A 15,461-nucleotide genomic window follows, 5' to 3' on the forward strand; every position below is an offset into this window, starting at 1 on the left:
ATTGGCTAGTCTTAAGGCTACATAGTCGCGTACAGGTTCGTATAGACTTAGAAATGAATTTAATCGTAAGACGTGAATGGGTTGAGGCAGACCAGACTGGTTGGTCTTACTGTATTTGAGGTGGAAGACAAAAATTTGGACAAGAGGATGGAAATATCAGAGATGGCTGCATGCCATTGTGGTTGGTAGTCTAGATTAGTGGTGGTGAATTCAGAACAGTGTACAAAGCTGAGGATAGCAAGTAAGAATATGTTTTCTAGTACCTTGTCTAAGAATGAAGACAGATTATCTGAGCACAGGGTACCTATGCAACAGGCCTGAAGGTTGAAGGTGAGAGGCAAACATTTAGGATTAGAGTGCAGTTTGGTCTTGTGGAGGCCTCTGATAGACACGCTGATGTGGGAATGGGATAAGGTGGGGCAAGGTGCAAGTTCATACCGCTGATATGCGCCTGTATGGTGAAAGATTTCATTTTGATCGAGTGAGTGAATGTGATGATACTGGAGGTAGAGCGGTGGCTAGGGAGAAACTGTTAGGTAGAGGGAGGTAAGCGGGGAGGGTGCTAGGATTTGCTACTTGCGGAGCTGTGGGAGGAAAAGGTGCATTAAATGAATGATGAGAAATACTGAAAACATGGGGTTTATGGGGTAGGGGAAAAAGAGAAATGGAGGAAACAAAATGAAATGTTTGGCTAATAACAGCATTGTTAGTCGCTGTTGGGAAGGTGGATGGAGTGACAGAGCTGGCTGGTAATACGGTATGAGGAGCTGTTGTGGCTGATGAAGATGTAATAGGAAAGGTTGAGACACGGGAAGAAGAAAGGATGCTGGGATGAAGGAATGTGTGTGATCGGGTTGATTGTGAAGTTTGGGTGAAAAGGGGGAGAGGATAAGAGAGCTCAGAAATCAGGTTGAGCTTGAGTAGTGTTGACCTGGCCATGTGGAAGGACTGATGAGGAAGGCTGAGTTTCTTTGGCATACGTGCGATGTGCTGTGACGTCATTGTAGTTGGCTTCGGCGCGGCACTGGGAACCTGGAAGTGCTTGGGATGCCCAGGAAGAAGGAGAGGTAGTTTGCGCGAGTTGCAGTTTGAAGAGTTTTGTTTTCCTGTCGGAGTTGTGGAAGTGGATGTTTCGCTGGCTGAGAGTGTGTTTCAGACGAGCTACTGTCCACTTGGATGTGCTTGACGCTTGGGAGCGGTAGGGGTGTTGTCTAGATACCTACGTATGGCGGAACTTTTGCCTGTCACTCGAATGGCAGGGATGGTGTTTCTTGGACGACAGAGACAAGGTCTTCCCCTGGAGCTTGTGGCGGGCGACGGGCTGGCTACATGGGAATTTTGGGGGGTGGCCGATTTGTTTGCGGCGTTGGATTTGCGGAGAACAAGACCGTGCAGAAAACAAGTCGAAGGGTAAATGAATGGATCTGGAGTGCTTAAATACCATGGTGCAGAAATAGGGTGTGTTTGAGGCGTGGTCTTGTTCCTGAACTTAGTTACTAAACTTCATTCATTAAATCACCCTTCCTCCCATGCTGTCCCACAATCTATTAATGGTAACTTGCATGGTGACATCATCACACTCATCATTGCAACCAACCACTTTTTTGTCTTTCTATTTAGGTGAAAACAGATCTTGCTTATCTGAAAATAATCATTCACATGTGGTAACGTGTGTATTAACATTTGTGTGTTTCTAGGAATTTTATCAGTACTCTCTTTGTCCAGCGAGAGTATGTCCTTGGCATCAGAGCTACCAAAGGTTTCCTACGTAAAGGCAATTGATATATGGCTCATTGCCTGCCTACTTTTTGGATTTTCGTCACTGGTGGAATATGCTGTGGTGCAGGTCAGTTGTTAAACAAACACACACACACACACACACACTCACGCACCACTGTACATTTACATACTCATCATTGGAATAGATCCACCCTGGCCACAGAGTCTGCACTCATGGTGAAAGCAACATTGGTGTCAAAGTCATCTTGGATTCATCCAGTGTTTCATGTTCTCTTTCATGTTCACTCAGCATTAAGAGGTCAAGATTGGTTGATGTAGTTACATCTGTTTCAGTCTAAGAATTTGTTCATGAGAAATGTAAGATACTGGATTTTCTTTCCAAAAGTAATATGTAATATGTTGTGCAAATAATTTGATGTAATGAAAACATAAAATCTAGACAAAAAATTACAAGTGATTATTGTTGGAGCAGAAGATGTAAAGGCCTTGCTAGCTCCTGATGCTAGCTATCCAACCAGGTAAACAGTCTCAAAAAACTCCACGACAAAGTTGCTGACTATGAAGTTTACTGAGGGATTTCTTTTTGCGAAAGATGGTATGGTGAAAAATCTGTCAAATGTAGATGTTTCAACTGTCTTAGTCCTGTACTGTTCAATACTTCACAGATGTCCTGTCAACACTAATAGGACTTTTCACTGTCAATCACACATGAAAGGGGACATCCAGGTGGAGCACTGTTCCTTAATTAAAGGTGAAAGATAGTAGACAAAGTTTATGATTTAGACCTGTACAACCCTGTGTCTGAACCTGGAAAGAAAGGTAATAAAGTTTAGCTAATTCAAAGGGATTGGTAACATTTCTAAAATGTGGCAGCAAGACAACATACATACTTCACACTTATTGCACCAAAAAAATCATGGTTTCGAGTTTCCTCTACATTTAATCCAGTTCTATCTAGTTTATATTCTAGACTTAACCATGTAATTTATTTGTCAAAACTGCTTTTTTTTTTTTTTCATTCTTATTATCCACTAGGAGTGACCCACAGGATGTTTTTTGCAAAAGACATCTTTTAGACCTCCTATACTGTGCATCTGGCCTACAGCAATGAAGGCAAGTGTCAAGCTTGAGTTAGTTTACACTTAGGTTAGCGATGATCTCATGTCCTCCTGTGGCTTTGTCATAAAACCACTCATGCTGCCCCCCATACACATATCCCCTGACAGGACACATACTCATACAGAAAAGCTGCGTGCTGAACCTCCAAATTCAATCAATATCTCAGTAGACAAGTTGATGTTTAAAAGCTCAAACAGAACTATGGGCATTATTGTTAATCAATGGGTCAGATTTGTGGATCTGTGTGGCATCTTTGTAAAGTGTTACAATGATTACCACCTGAAGCATGAACACTTTGATTCAGCCGAGTGAGACAACATGATGGAAAAGCTCAACAGCTTTTCCTTCAACGATCTCCTTCCAAACTTATCCAGATAACCAAACAAACAGGCCTTATAGAGGAACATTTACATAGCCTTTACATAAATACTTACAGCTGAGTTGATCTGAATTAACTGCATAAAAGGGGGATTGTGTGTATATTGTGTATATATTACTATACATTACATTTACATGTGTTACCAGTCTCAGGTCTAGGGGAGCTGTGGAGCAATGAAGAGCTCCAGGCTGTTAGCATTACCTGAGCTACCCGTACTAACTATTTCAACAGAACATCTCACAGAAACACTCCTATAACATAAAATTTTCATAACACTTTTCATCAACATTTCACCTGAATGATGATAGCTTGATGATAAGTTAGTAGTTTTTCAACATATTTGGTTACCTGTGTAACAATGAAGAAATAAATACAAGGAAACACTGCTGTAAGCTTGCACACAGGCTCATGATCTCCCCAGAATACAGAACAGGTGGGCACAATTGCACAACACAGATTAGGTTCAGACAAAAAGACAGGTTCATTACCAGAGATGAGAGGCAAAAGGCAAGGTCGAGGGCAAAAAACACGAAGTCGTATGCAAAACAGACTATGACCTGAATATCACAATGCTGGGATGAGGACCATGAAGTACAACGAACTGGCAACGAGACTGTGAGACACACGGGGTAAAATACAAGAGGTAATGAAGGGAGATGGGAAACAGGTGCGGAGAACAATCATGGAGCAGGTGTGATGGGGGAAGGGTGTGCAGGAAGTGAACCTAAAACAGGAAAGACAAGACATGAAATGTGCAAAATAATACAGAAACTTGACAGACATGACAGACAGACCCACCAAGGGCCGGCTCCTGAAGGCCCAGGTGCTTGAGGGTGTGCAGCATGAAAGGCACGAATAAATGAGGGGCCTACAATAAAACGTGAGGGGATCCAGGATAGCTCCTCCGGACCGTACCCCTCACAGAGGGCAAAACTGGCTGGTGAGTGCCGGTTTGACGTGACTGACATGAAACGTAGGGTGAACACGCATGGACCTGGAGAGACACAGATGGAAAGAGACAGGGTTAACAACCTTGGTTATGGGAAAGGGACCTGGGGGCGAGCTTGCGAGATTCCACCCTGAGAGGCCGATTCTTGGTCGAAAGCCAGACCTTTTGACCTGTGGAGTAAGCAGGAGCTAGCGACCTCTTTTTGTCCGCCACAGCCTTATAGGCGGCGGACTGCAACAGGAGGTGCTGGCGAGCTCGCTCCCAGATCCTCTTGCAATGGCGAACCAAGGACAGGGCAGATGGGACAGAGGTCACAGGGTCTGAGGAAGGGAAAAGAGAGAGTGGGTGACCTTGGATGACATGAAAAGGAGAAAAACCAGATGATGCAGAGGGTAGAGAGTTATGGGCGAGTTCAATCCAGACCAGTTGTGATGACCAGATGTCAGGATGTCGTGATGTCGTGATGCAGTGATGCGTAGACCCTTTTCCGGTTCCTGGTTGAAATGTTCAGTTTGACCATTAGATTGAGGATGAAAACCTGATGACAGACTGACAGTGGCCCCCAGCAGACCACAGAATTCCTTTCGGAACCTGGAGATGAATTGCGAGCCTCGGTCAGAGACCACATCCTCAGGGAAACCATCCTAAAAACATGACTCATCAGGGCTTCGACTGAAGGAAGCTTGGGAAGCGGGATGAAATGAACCATCTTAGAGAGTCTATCAACAACCATCAGCACCACCGTGTTTCCACTAGAGGGGGGAAGGCCCGTGACGAAATCTAGGGAAATGAGTGACCATGGGCACTTGGGCACAGAGAGAGGTTGGAGCTCCCCTTGTGGTCTCTGATGGGACGCCTTAAACATGGCGCAGACAGTACAAGCATTAACATAACTCGTAATATCATCGTGGGCCACCAAAAACGCGGCTGTACCACTGACAGAGTCTTAAGGATCCCTAGGTGGCAAGCTACCTTGTTGGTGTGTGTCCCCAATGTATTACCTCCCCCTGCGGCTCTGGGACCATGAACAACTTGTCCTCAGGACAGGGGGACCTGGACATCAACTAGGGCCGCTTTAACCTTGTCCTCCACTCCCCAACAAAAGCAGGATTGAGGGAGGATGGTTTTGGGGGCCTGATTAGAATTTTCTGGGTTGTACAACCGAGAGTGAGAGTCAGGTTTGGTGTTTTCGGAGCCAGGACAGAATGAGAGGATGAAATCGAAACGGCTAAAGAAAATGGACCATCTGGCCTGCCTGGAATTCAACCTTTTGGCGGACTTGAGATATTCTAAATTCTTATGGTCAGTCCAGACCTGCCTCCACTCCTCTAGAGCTACCTTGACTGCCAGCAGTTCTCTATCCCCAACATCATAATTACGTTCTGAGCTAGTGAGTTTCTTGGATAGGAGGGCACATGGGTGCATCTTACCATTCCCCGGATTGATCCGTGAGAGAATCGCCCCAATACCCACCTCAGAGGTGTCAACCTTGACTATGAACTGCTGGCGAGGGTCTGGGAGTGTGAGCACGGGCGCTGAGGTGAAGCTCTTCTTGAGACAGTTAAAAGAGCCTTCGCACTCTGTGGACCAGACAAAAGCTTGGTTAGGAGAGGTCAGGATATGTAATGGCACAGCAATGGAGCTATAGTTGTGGATAAATTTCCGGTAAAAATTAGCAAATCCAGGAATCCTCCGAACCTCCTTTCTTGAGCATGGCGTGGGCCACTCTGCAACCGCAGACACCTTGGCAGGATCCATCCGGATCTCCCCCTCCGACATCACAAATCCCAGAAATGACAACGAGGGCTTGTGAAACTCGCATTTCTTGGCCTTGATGTACAGCTGGTTGTCAAGCCGATGTGGCCTATGTGAGTTTCCTCATTGGGGAAAATATTAAGATGTTGTCAAGGTACATGAAAGTAAATACATTGAGCATATCACGTAAAACATCATTTACCAGGTTCTGAAAGACAGCAGGAGTGTTAGTTAAACCAAAAGGAATAACCAGATATTCATAATATCCAGTGGGGGTGTTGAATGCCGTCTTCCATTCGCCCCCCTACTTGATGCATACAAGATGATAGGCATTGCGTAAGTCTAATTTGGTGAAAACCTTGACTCTGTCAAGGAGCTCAAAGGCTGTGGAGATGAGTGGTAGAGGGTACCTGTTCTTAATTGTTATGTCACTGAGCCCCCGATAGTCTATGCAGGGGTGCAGGGACTTATCCTTCTTCTCCACGAAGAAGAAACCTGCTGCTGCAGGCGAAGATGAAGGACGGATTATCCCTGCAGCAAGAGAGTCCTGGACGTACTCCTCCATGGCTTGTCGTTCTGGGGAGGAGAAAGAAAACAGCCTGCCTCTAGGCGGAGTAGCTCCTGGTAACAAGTCAATGCCACAATGGTAAGGACGTTGAGGAGGCAGTGATTTAGCTTTCATTTTGCAGAATACTGAAGCTGTCATGGTAGCAAGCGGGCACTCCAGAAAGATCAGGGTTAACATGAGCTGAGGCTGGCTGAGGAGGAAACTGTGACTGATAACAGCCTTGGCCCCATGACATGACTTGACCCTTAACCCAGTCAAAATTGGGGTTATGTTTGATTAACCAGGGGTGCCCCAGGATAACCAGATCGGGCATGGCTGGAAAAACGTGAAAACTGAGGCTCTCAGTATGGTTATCTGGAAACGTGATTTTAACAGATTGAGTGCAGTGAGTAATCTGGCCCAGAGGGCTGCCATTGACAGCATTAACGTCAAGGGAGACTTGTAAAGTGAGTTGGCGCAGGCCCAGACTCTTGGCGAGAGAGAGATTCATCAGGTTGGCATCAGAGCCTGAGTCTACAAAAGTTGGCACCTACATGGATGCAATGTCTGAGTGAAAATGAACCTCGTCTTCATAGTGAGCAGGGTTATGTATAACAGTGTTCTGGCTCACCTTTATAGCAGCCTTGGAGCCGTATTTAGCAGTCTTGACGTGGCAGTCTGCGACCTAATGTCCCAAAAGCCCGCAGTAGAAACAGCGTCTGTCCCTCTGCTGGCGCATTCGCTCCTCATAAGGGAGACGGGTGTTTCCCAGCTGCTTGGACTCCTCCGCGGCATCGGCTGGTGGGAGGACGGAGGCAAAAGGCGGCCGAAGTCTGTTCAGCTGGTCCAACATAGAGCCTCTCCCGTCCCGGTGAGGCGAAGCGTGCACAGGGAGGCATCCTTGGTCCTGATCTTACTCCATGAGCCTTTTGTCGAACTTGATAGCGACGGCGATGAGCGAATCTAAATCCTCCATCAGGTCCGATGTTTGAGGCAGCCGCAGTGGGAGCTGCGTTGCTGAGCCTCTCTAGGAGCATGTTAACATGAGAGCCCAGACTTTGCATCATTGAGTCCTGCCGTGTGGCTAGGTCTGTCAGACTTGAGCACAGAGTAGTGTAGCAGAACTGGTCTGTAGCTGACCCTCTTCTAACCTCTTTGCATTGCTCAGGAGAAGTGTAGTGATAAAACAATCAGACTTTTAAGAGTTATTGACCATCTGGAAGGTTCACCGAAAGGTGTGAACCCAGGCAGAGACAGGATGTCTGGTTGAGAGACCTCTTATCACACTCTTTCAGGGCAACAAGAGTCACTGACAACACTTTTACTTCTAATTTACATTTGGTCAAGACGTTCTCATGGAGGTGCTAACTCTTTCTTGATAGCCCATGGGAGTTAAGGACAATAAAACTGCCTGGATGGACGAATGCCATGTCTCAAAGGAATCTACAAACCAGATAATGCTGATGGGTTGTAAATTGAACATTCCTGAAGCAAACTGTTCTGTATGTCTGTGTGTCTTTTGCTTAACCTACCAAATTAACCAAATCTCAATGTTTGATTTAACTGTAGATGTAATTACATTGCTAAGCTCGTGATCAGTACAATAACAATGCTTTCCTGGTTTTTCTAACTTACAGAATGACGAAACTGTGAATTAAACTATTTCAAAGGTTTTCTCTGAGTTTCTACCATGTAACCATACCGCCATCTAGAGGTTCATAGCAATTAGGTTGAATGTGCTTAGCGGATACATTTATTAATAAGTAACCGTAATAGCGATAATCATTTTGGCAAATATAGTCTGCCCTTCTTTATCCCTTCATCATATTAAAGTAGTTATACTCTTAGTCACCATGTTTATTAGGATTAGTGTTAGAAAATGTCACCATGTTCATTGTTTAATGTTGTCGTTATTCATAAGAATTGTCTAACGCATGTAGCGAACGCGCTTGTTGTTGTTGAAGTGCCATTGAAAATTGATCATTTAAAATATATTCGATTGACCAAAGTGAGAAGCAGATGAGTCCCTCGTATGAATCATTAATTAATTCTCGCTCTGTAGGATGAAATCACGTTGCGCGTCTGCGAACCATCCTACATGCGTGACGTCCTATTGATTAGACACGCCCTGGAGCGATGAAAAGGTTAGCCGCGCATCGCGGACTTCAGTTTCTAGTTTAGTTTTCTTTTCGTCTTGTTCAGTTTCCTTTTCTTTCTTTCAGTTTTTCTTTAGTCTAATTTTTGTGTTAAGTTCTTTGTCTTTAGTTTCCAAGTATTTTTCCGCTCCGTCGTTTTCTCAGTCTTTTTTGTTGCTGCTCACGACTACACAGAGTGGCCTGATTTAATTCTGCAGAAAACGCACTTTTCTAATCTTCGTGAAACTTTTTTTTTGCTCGCCACGCCAAGCCGCATAGTTTCTATTTTTGTTGTTAAAGTCTAGTCACATAATAATAACTTTGAAGACATTTTCGACCGGCCATCGAAGAGATTCTCAATCTTATTATTAGTAATCAAAAGCCTTGCCAAATGGCCAACAACTAGCCGACCGCACCGAAGACCTGTAGCCTGCTGCTGACCCGCTGGTCCGGGTTAAAGAACCATCAGAAGCCGTTCCTCGTCTGTAACCGACACCGAAGACCCTCAGCTCCTGAGACATCCCTGTCCAGCACCAGCTCTCATCAGCGGTTCGCTTGATTCGTCCTGCAGACTGCTGTACGGGCCAGAGTGACAGACAACGGCGCGGAGCCTCTTCGTGTTAGTTCGGAGCAGACCTCTACAGGAACATCGCTGACAAAGTAGGCATACCTAAGCGGTTTTGAATAAGAGTTGGTCCGTGAGGTTGAGATATCGTTAATTTGTCTAAATTCCCTAGATCGTTCATTCAACAAATTAACTTCATATTCGCGTCCCCATTTCCCTTTAAAACCTACTTCTCACTATCGCCAAACTCATTTTACCATTCTCTTGCCATAAGTTCCTCTGTGCAGTGTTTGTGTTAATCTATATCATCCGTATAATCTATCGTATTATTCATGATTCATATTCATCTCATTATTGTGTTTAATAAATAATCTTTTGCATACAAGTCATTGTCCGACGGTGTCCTTTTGAGCTGGATATAAGCAATCCCTGTACTGAGAGTTCACGCCTTAGATTATCAGACTGATCTACTGTTGATTCATTCGTTCACTACATCAGCTTTAACAGATATAATATACAAAATCCTTCGTAGCTGACGAAGGTTTGTGCCCCTGGTAATATTAACGAATGTAACATTAATTTAGAGGTAATTCCCCTACAGTAGCAAGCTATTGCTCTTGCTCAGCTAGTTTCTGACCCTGAGCTCTAAGGGTATTACACACTGGGTCCGTGTCAGCTGTGTCCATTCTGGCCAGTTCGTTCTGTCATGAACTCCCCAGAACACAGAACAGACACAGATTAGGTTCAGGCAAAAAGGCAGGTTTATTACCAGGCAGGATTCGGTACACAGGTGATCAGTCAGACAAGCAGAGGTATCCAGAGATGAGAGGCAAAAGGCAAGGTCGAGGGCAAAAAACACGAGGTTGTACACAAAACAGACTATGACCTGAATATCAGAATGCTGGGACAAGGACTGTGAAGTACAACGAACTGGCAACGAGACTGTGAGACACACAGGGTAAAATACAAGAGGTAATGAGGGGAGATGGGAAACAGGTGCGGAGAACAATCAGGGAGCAGGTGTGACGAGACAGGGTAAGGACATGCAGGAAGTGAACCTAAAACAGAGACAACCGGTTAGTGATAACAAAATAAAACAGTGAAGACATGACACACAGATTCATTCTGAAGTAAACATGTTGAGTTGTTCATCTGCTGTTCAGATGGTGTAACTTGTGACATTTTTGAGAGAGAATAAAGAAAAGCAACTTACAGTATAAAAAAGATAGTTTTGTCCCGTTAATTCAGTACAATATACTCCAAAAAAAAAAAAAAAAAGGGGGTGTCTGTTTTATCTTAAAACTTCAAATAGAGGTCCATTTTCAAACTTCTATCCATGCATTAATTTGTGTCCATGAAATCCATGACATCCATTATATACTCTCTTTTCCCCTTAATTTCCCATTCTTTATGTTTCTTTGTATGTTTCCCTTTCTTTTACTCTGTAGGTAATGTTAAACAGTCCCAAACTGATTGAAGAGGAGAAAGCCAAAATGGCCACAAAAGAAAAAGCTCTGAAAGAGAAAGAAGGAAAGAAACCTTCAACTAAAACTAACAGCACGGTGAATGGGACTGGTGGAACACCCATGCATGTCAATACTCTGCAGGTAAACAGAACTCAGTCAAATAAAGCTGCATTTCTGTTACTCACATTATTTGTAATAAGCATCACATGCATTCTTGAAGATGAGATTACTATGAGAGTAAATTATGTGAAATATGAAAATACCCTGATATGCTTATTTTGATCAGAAGATTGTATTTGATTTTGAGTTGTGAGGAACAAGAGTAGGAATGTGTGAGTGTTAGAATGGCATTGACCTCATGAACAGCAGGGCCTGTTTCCTTTTTTCTAAGCTTGTTTTGAGTTCAGAAAAGAATGACTTATGTTTTACCTTAATGAATGGAAAATGTATTATCAGAGAGCAAAACTGCAAATTGCATTCATGTGCAGCTCAATACTCAACAAATTGTCCACTGAAGCTTAATCTTTGTATGTTGTTAGGAATGCAGCATTGTCTTCATAAGCAAAAACATCACATGAGTAGCCATATTTTAAATCATTCATGTTTAATAAAAAATGAATATAAAAAATTAATAACGGTCCCAGCATGCTCGCCTGGGGGACCCAATAAGTTGTGCACTAGAAAGCTGTCAGACAAGACTAAACCTATTTGGTGACTCTTTCTTTATACAGCAAAATGTCATAAGACATAATATTAAAATACAGTCTGTCTTTTATCAGGTGGTAGAAACTCGTAAGAAAGTTTGCACCTCCAAGTCGGACCTTCGCTCCAATGATTTCAGCATCGTGGGATCTTTACCTCGTGATTTTGAACTGTCCAACTTTGACTGTTATGGTAAACCAGTTGAAGTGACAGGGGCCCTCAAGTCCCAGAGCAAAGCCAACAAGAAACCTGCACCACCCAAACCTGTCATACCTGCTGCTGCCAAACGCATTGACCTCTATGCAAGAGCCCTCTTCCCCTTTTCCTTTCTCTTCTTTAATGTCGTCTACTGGTCTGTCTATCTGTGAGAGGGAAATAGGGTGAATAAAAGTGTTAAAAGTGTTTGTATCCTATAATTTGCCACCATACTGTTATTGAATATCATAGCAAACTCATATACTGTAATATATATTGCTAAAATCAAGATTTCCAACATTTCCATGAGACTGCAGGGACTGCTGGGGTCCCAGGGAGTAACTGTAAATCACCACAACTACAAAACCTTGTGGCCTGTTGACTTTAACCCCTTTAAGCCGAAGTATTTAAGTAGGAACTGCATGTTTTTCTCTGTCTGATACAGGACATCGAGCTTTGAATAAACTAAATCTTGCTGTGGTGATACCCATACGCCTCAGCTGCATATTAGAAATCAATGCTTTTTACTAGGATTATCGGTAACACTTTATTGTAAGATATGAAACTCCACAATGGCTAATACTAACTAAATAAGACATTAGAAAACAAATATAAGAATATTCACAAAATGAATAAACATATTGTAAAACAAATCAATAAATCATCACAAAAATTACTTCTATGTATTTTCTTTCATTTTTTATTTTCTTTAGTTTCATTGGAGGATTTGTATTCCAATTATAACAGTTTTCGTTTTGAAAGATTATTGGTGCCATATGGCAAAAATGTGTATGATATATATGGATATATTTGCTGTAAAATACGAATGAACTCTGACTTAGCCACATAGTGTAGCTGCTATAAATGCCATAACTGTCATTACATGCTCTAGTTTTGATGCTCAGTGAAAATGGAAGGTCAAAAGCCAAGCTATAGTATAGTTATGGAGTTACTGGCTTTTATATCCTCTCTTAGCTGTTTCAGAGCATGAACTAACTTAACCAGCCAAGAAAGTTAATGACAATTGCAATAGAATAATTGTGATCAACCCATCTCCACCTATTCTTAGCATGTGATCTATGTCAGGGTGTGCCTGTGTGCAACGTTTCGACCACTCTAGGTCTTCTTCAGGCAAAGGCACAAATGACAAAAGAAAGCAAAGCAAAAGTTGTAAATATGCTTGCAGACTGGCAGAGAGATGTCGTGTCTTAAGCAGCCAGAGCAAGAATGAGGGAGAGTTCCTACTGCATTCAATTTATAAGCGCCCATGCAAGTCCGGTTTCACTTTCGTTTTCTAATGCTACCCAATTGAACTTGTGTTGTAGATTTTTACACTTTGTTTTTGAATACCATATATGCCAGTTAATTTTTTGAATTTATGTTTATTGTGATGTGAATGATTTTGATGACTCTGCATGGATATTTATTTAGTTTTTATTAACTTGTTAAATGTTGTTTCACGCCATCAATGTTTGTGGTGGGGGTCAGGAATTGTTTAAGGTTAGGTTTAGGTAAGGGATAGAGGTTGGGGTGTTGTTAGGGTTAGGGAAAAAGTAAAAGAATGTGCAGATAAACCATGCCTGAGGCTCAAGGGTCCAGTTGCAAAGTATAAGGCAGAAAATTTCTTCTATTGGAATGGGGTCCAAATTTGGGGTAGGGTCATGAACGAGTACCAGTCTTTGAAGAACTGCTTTTGAGGTGGTCCAGTGGCTATTAGATTCGAATTATTGCCTACTGCCTTGTCCACTGGACTGTTCATGCTCCTTCTCCCCTGTCCTGTTATATCCAAATCCAAGATGCTTTCCTCAGCAACGCAGGGATTTTGCTCCATTCATTCGACCATTTTTGCTCCTCACTGGGGGAGAGGAATAGGTGCTGGTCTTTTGTTTAGGTCCTCTGGGTTGAGGAGATGATGTCAGATGTAGAAAATCCTCTTCTGAAAACTTTTCTGCCATCCAGGTAGACTTGTTAGAGATTTTTTGGGTTTGGGTTTGGGTGAAAGCGTTAGGGTTAGGTTTGGGTAAAAGCGCAGTGCTCTTGGGGGAGCACTGCGAAGGGCACGGGCTCTCGGGGGTAATGGGGATCCGAAGGATCTTAGGACCCTTTTTATTTGTAGAATAAAATGGATCTTTGATCCTTAAAAGGTACTTAAAATTCTGGCTGAATTTCAAAAGTGCATGGAGGGTTGGGCAACGGTGCAGGACGGCAGCGGGACTTTGTATATTTATCAAAATATCCCCTCCCCTTTCAGGGCCCCTGATGTGATACTTAAGATGGTCATTGCTTAAAAGGAGCAAGTTTTATAGAATAAGAAAATAATAAGTGCTTAATTAGAATTTTAAAAGGTTAGACATAAAACAAGAGGAGTTAATAAAACATAAGTGCTAAAATGATAAAACAAGTGCTTTCAAACAAGTGCTGATAAAAATCACAATGTATATGCATGCAATGAATAAAAGGGAAACACACATATGTACATTCAGGGTTAGAATAAAATCATGCATAATACTGTTGTTTTCTGTCTAAAACCTTGCCTTTGTAAAAATTCAAAGTAAAAATGCTTGCGCTTGCTAAATAATAATAATAATAATAATAATAATAATAATAATAATAATAATAATGACGCCAACTTCTCACAGGTTTTTTATAAGATATGTTTTATTCGATACAAGGATTTGCAGGAACTCCGGCTGCGGTGAGAGGCCTCATGTGAGGAAATAATTCTTTTATAAGTTTTAGAAAGAAATGATGAAAATCAAGTATATGTATATGTATATAAAGAGAAGTTAAAATTATGGTAAATGCACAAAAAAATTAAATAAATAATTAAAAAATCCATGTAAAATAGTGAATCAATAAATAAGTAAATAAATAAATTTATGATTTGTAGAAGGTAAAAGTTGTAATTAAATTAAATGAATTTAATATATAAATATAAAATTAAGAAATTAAGGGAAAAAAAACAGAGTTAAATCACAATAGGTTAAAAAGGTTTTAGAAGGAGAGTTTCCTTCTTCGGTTACCACAGTCGGAGTCCTGCTCAGAACCTGTAGGAGGAGAAGCCCTGAAAAGGGAGGAAGTGAGCACTTCTAGTAAATGCTGCAAAAAAAAATTGTTATTTATCAAGTGGAAATGGCTTCATCAACCATACTTTTCATTTAGGCCGGTGGGGTCTATGGTCTTTAGTAGATGAATCCATTTCATCTCCGCTGCCTGTCTCTGGGCCGTGGTCCAATCCCTCCTGCTCTCCAGGCCCATGCTCTGGACATTGTGTTGGCCATGGAGTTTAAAATGTGCATACAGGACACTGGTGCCACTCCCGTTGTTCATGATATAAAAATGCTGTTTTATCCTTGTTACAATTGAATGTCTAGTCTGCCCAGCATACATTTTGTGGCAGGCCTTGCACCTAATGGCATAGATGACATTATTTGTTGTGGGCTTTAGGGCCTGCCACGGGTTTATACCTGTTCTTGCGTGAGGGTTAAAAATGTGGGGGAGGGAGATAAAACCAATTGCCGAGCCTCGAAGCGCTTCCCCAGGTGTCGTTGAGCTGTTCAGGTCTGAATGTACCAGTAAGTCTTTAAGGTTTTTATTCCTGCGGTGGGCGGAGATCAGCCGGCAGTCCCCCAGCATGTTGCAGTTGCTCTTTGCCCTCTCAAAATTCATTTTGAAGGTGGAGAGAAGGTTTCTGGTGGTCTCCGAGTAGGTGACCACCAGGGGGATGAGAGTCGGGCCGGTTGGTCGGGTGATGTTGTGGTGGTATTTTTCTTTGAAGGTGCAGCTGACCTCCGCCTTGACACTCCTGAGGAAGCGCCTCGAGTATCCCCTAGGCCTCAGCGCACTGAAAAGGGTGCTTGTAGCCTCCTCCACATGCTCCGGGAAGGTGCAGATCCTGTGGAAGCGTAT

General features: G+C 42.6%; 1 protein-coding gene across 2 annotated transcripts in view; it reads left to right on the forward strand.

Moving 5' to 3' along the window:
* The window catches only part of LOC143319931 (glycine receptor subunit beta-like), a 143,592-nt gene extending 131,364 nt beyond the window's left edge, over positions 1-12,228 (forward strand). For both annotated transcript variants that reach the window (XM_076729214.1, XM_076729215.1), the window contains 3 exons: positions 1,698-1,846; positions 10,638-10,796; positions 11,435-12,228. In XM_076729214.1, the coding sequence (XP_076585329.1) occupies positions 1,698-1,846; positions 10,638-10,796; positions 11,435-11,725 (599 nt within the window). In that variant the 3' untranslated portion in view covers positions 11,726-12,228. The remainder of the gene's footprint in view (positions 1-1,697; positions 1,847-10,637; positions 10,797-11,434) is intronic.
* The last annotated feature ends 3,233 nt before the right edge of the window (positions 12,229-15,461 follow it).

The sequence above is a fragment of the Chaetodon auriga genome, chromosome 4 (assembly GCF_051107435.1).
Source record: "Chaetodon auriga isolate fChaAug3 chromosome 4, fChaAug3.hap1, whole genome shotgun sequence".
NCBI classification, from domain to species: Eukaryota; Metazoa; Chordata; class Actinopteri; order Chaetodontiformes; family Chaetodontidae; genus Chaetodon; species Chaetodon auriga.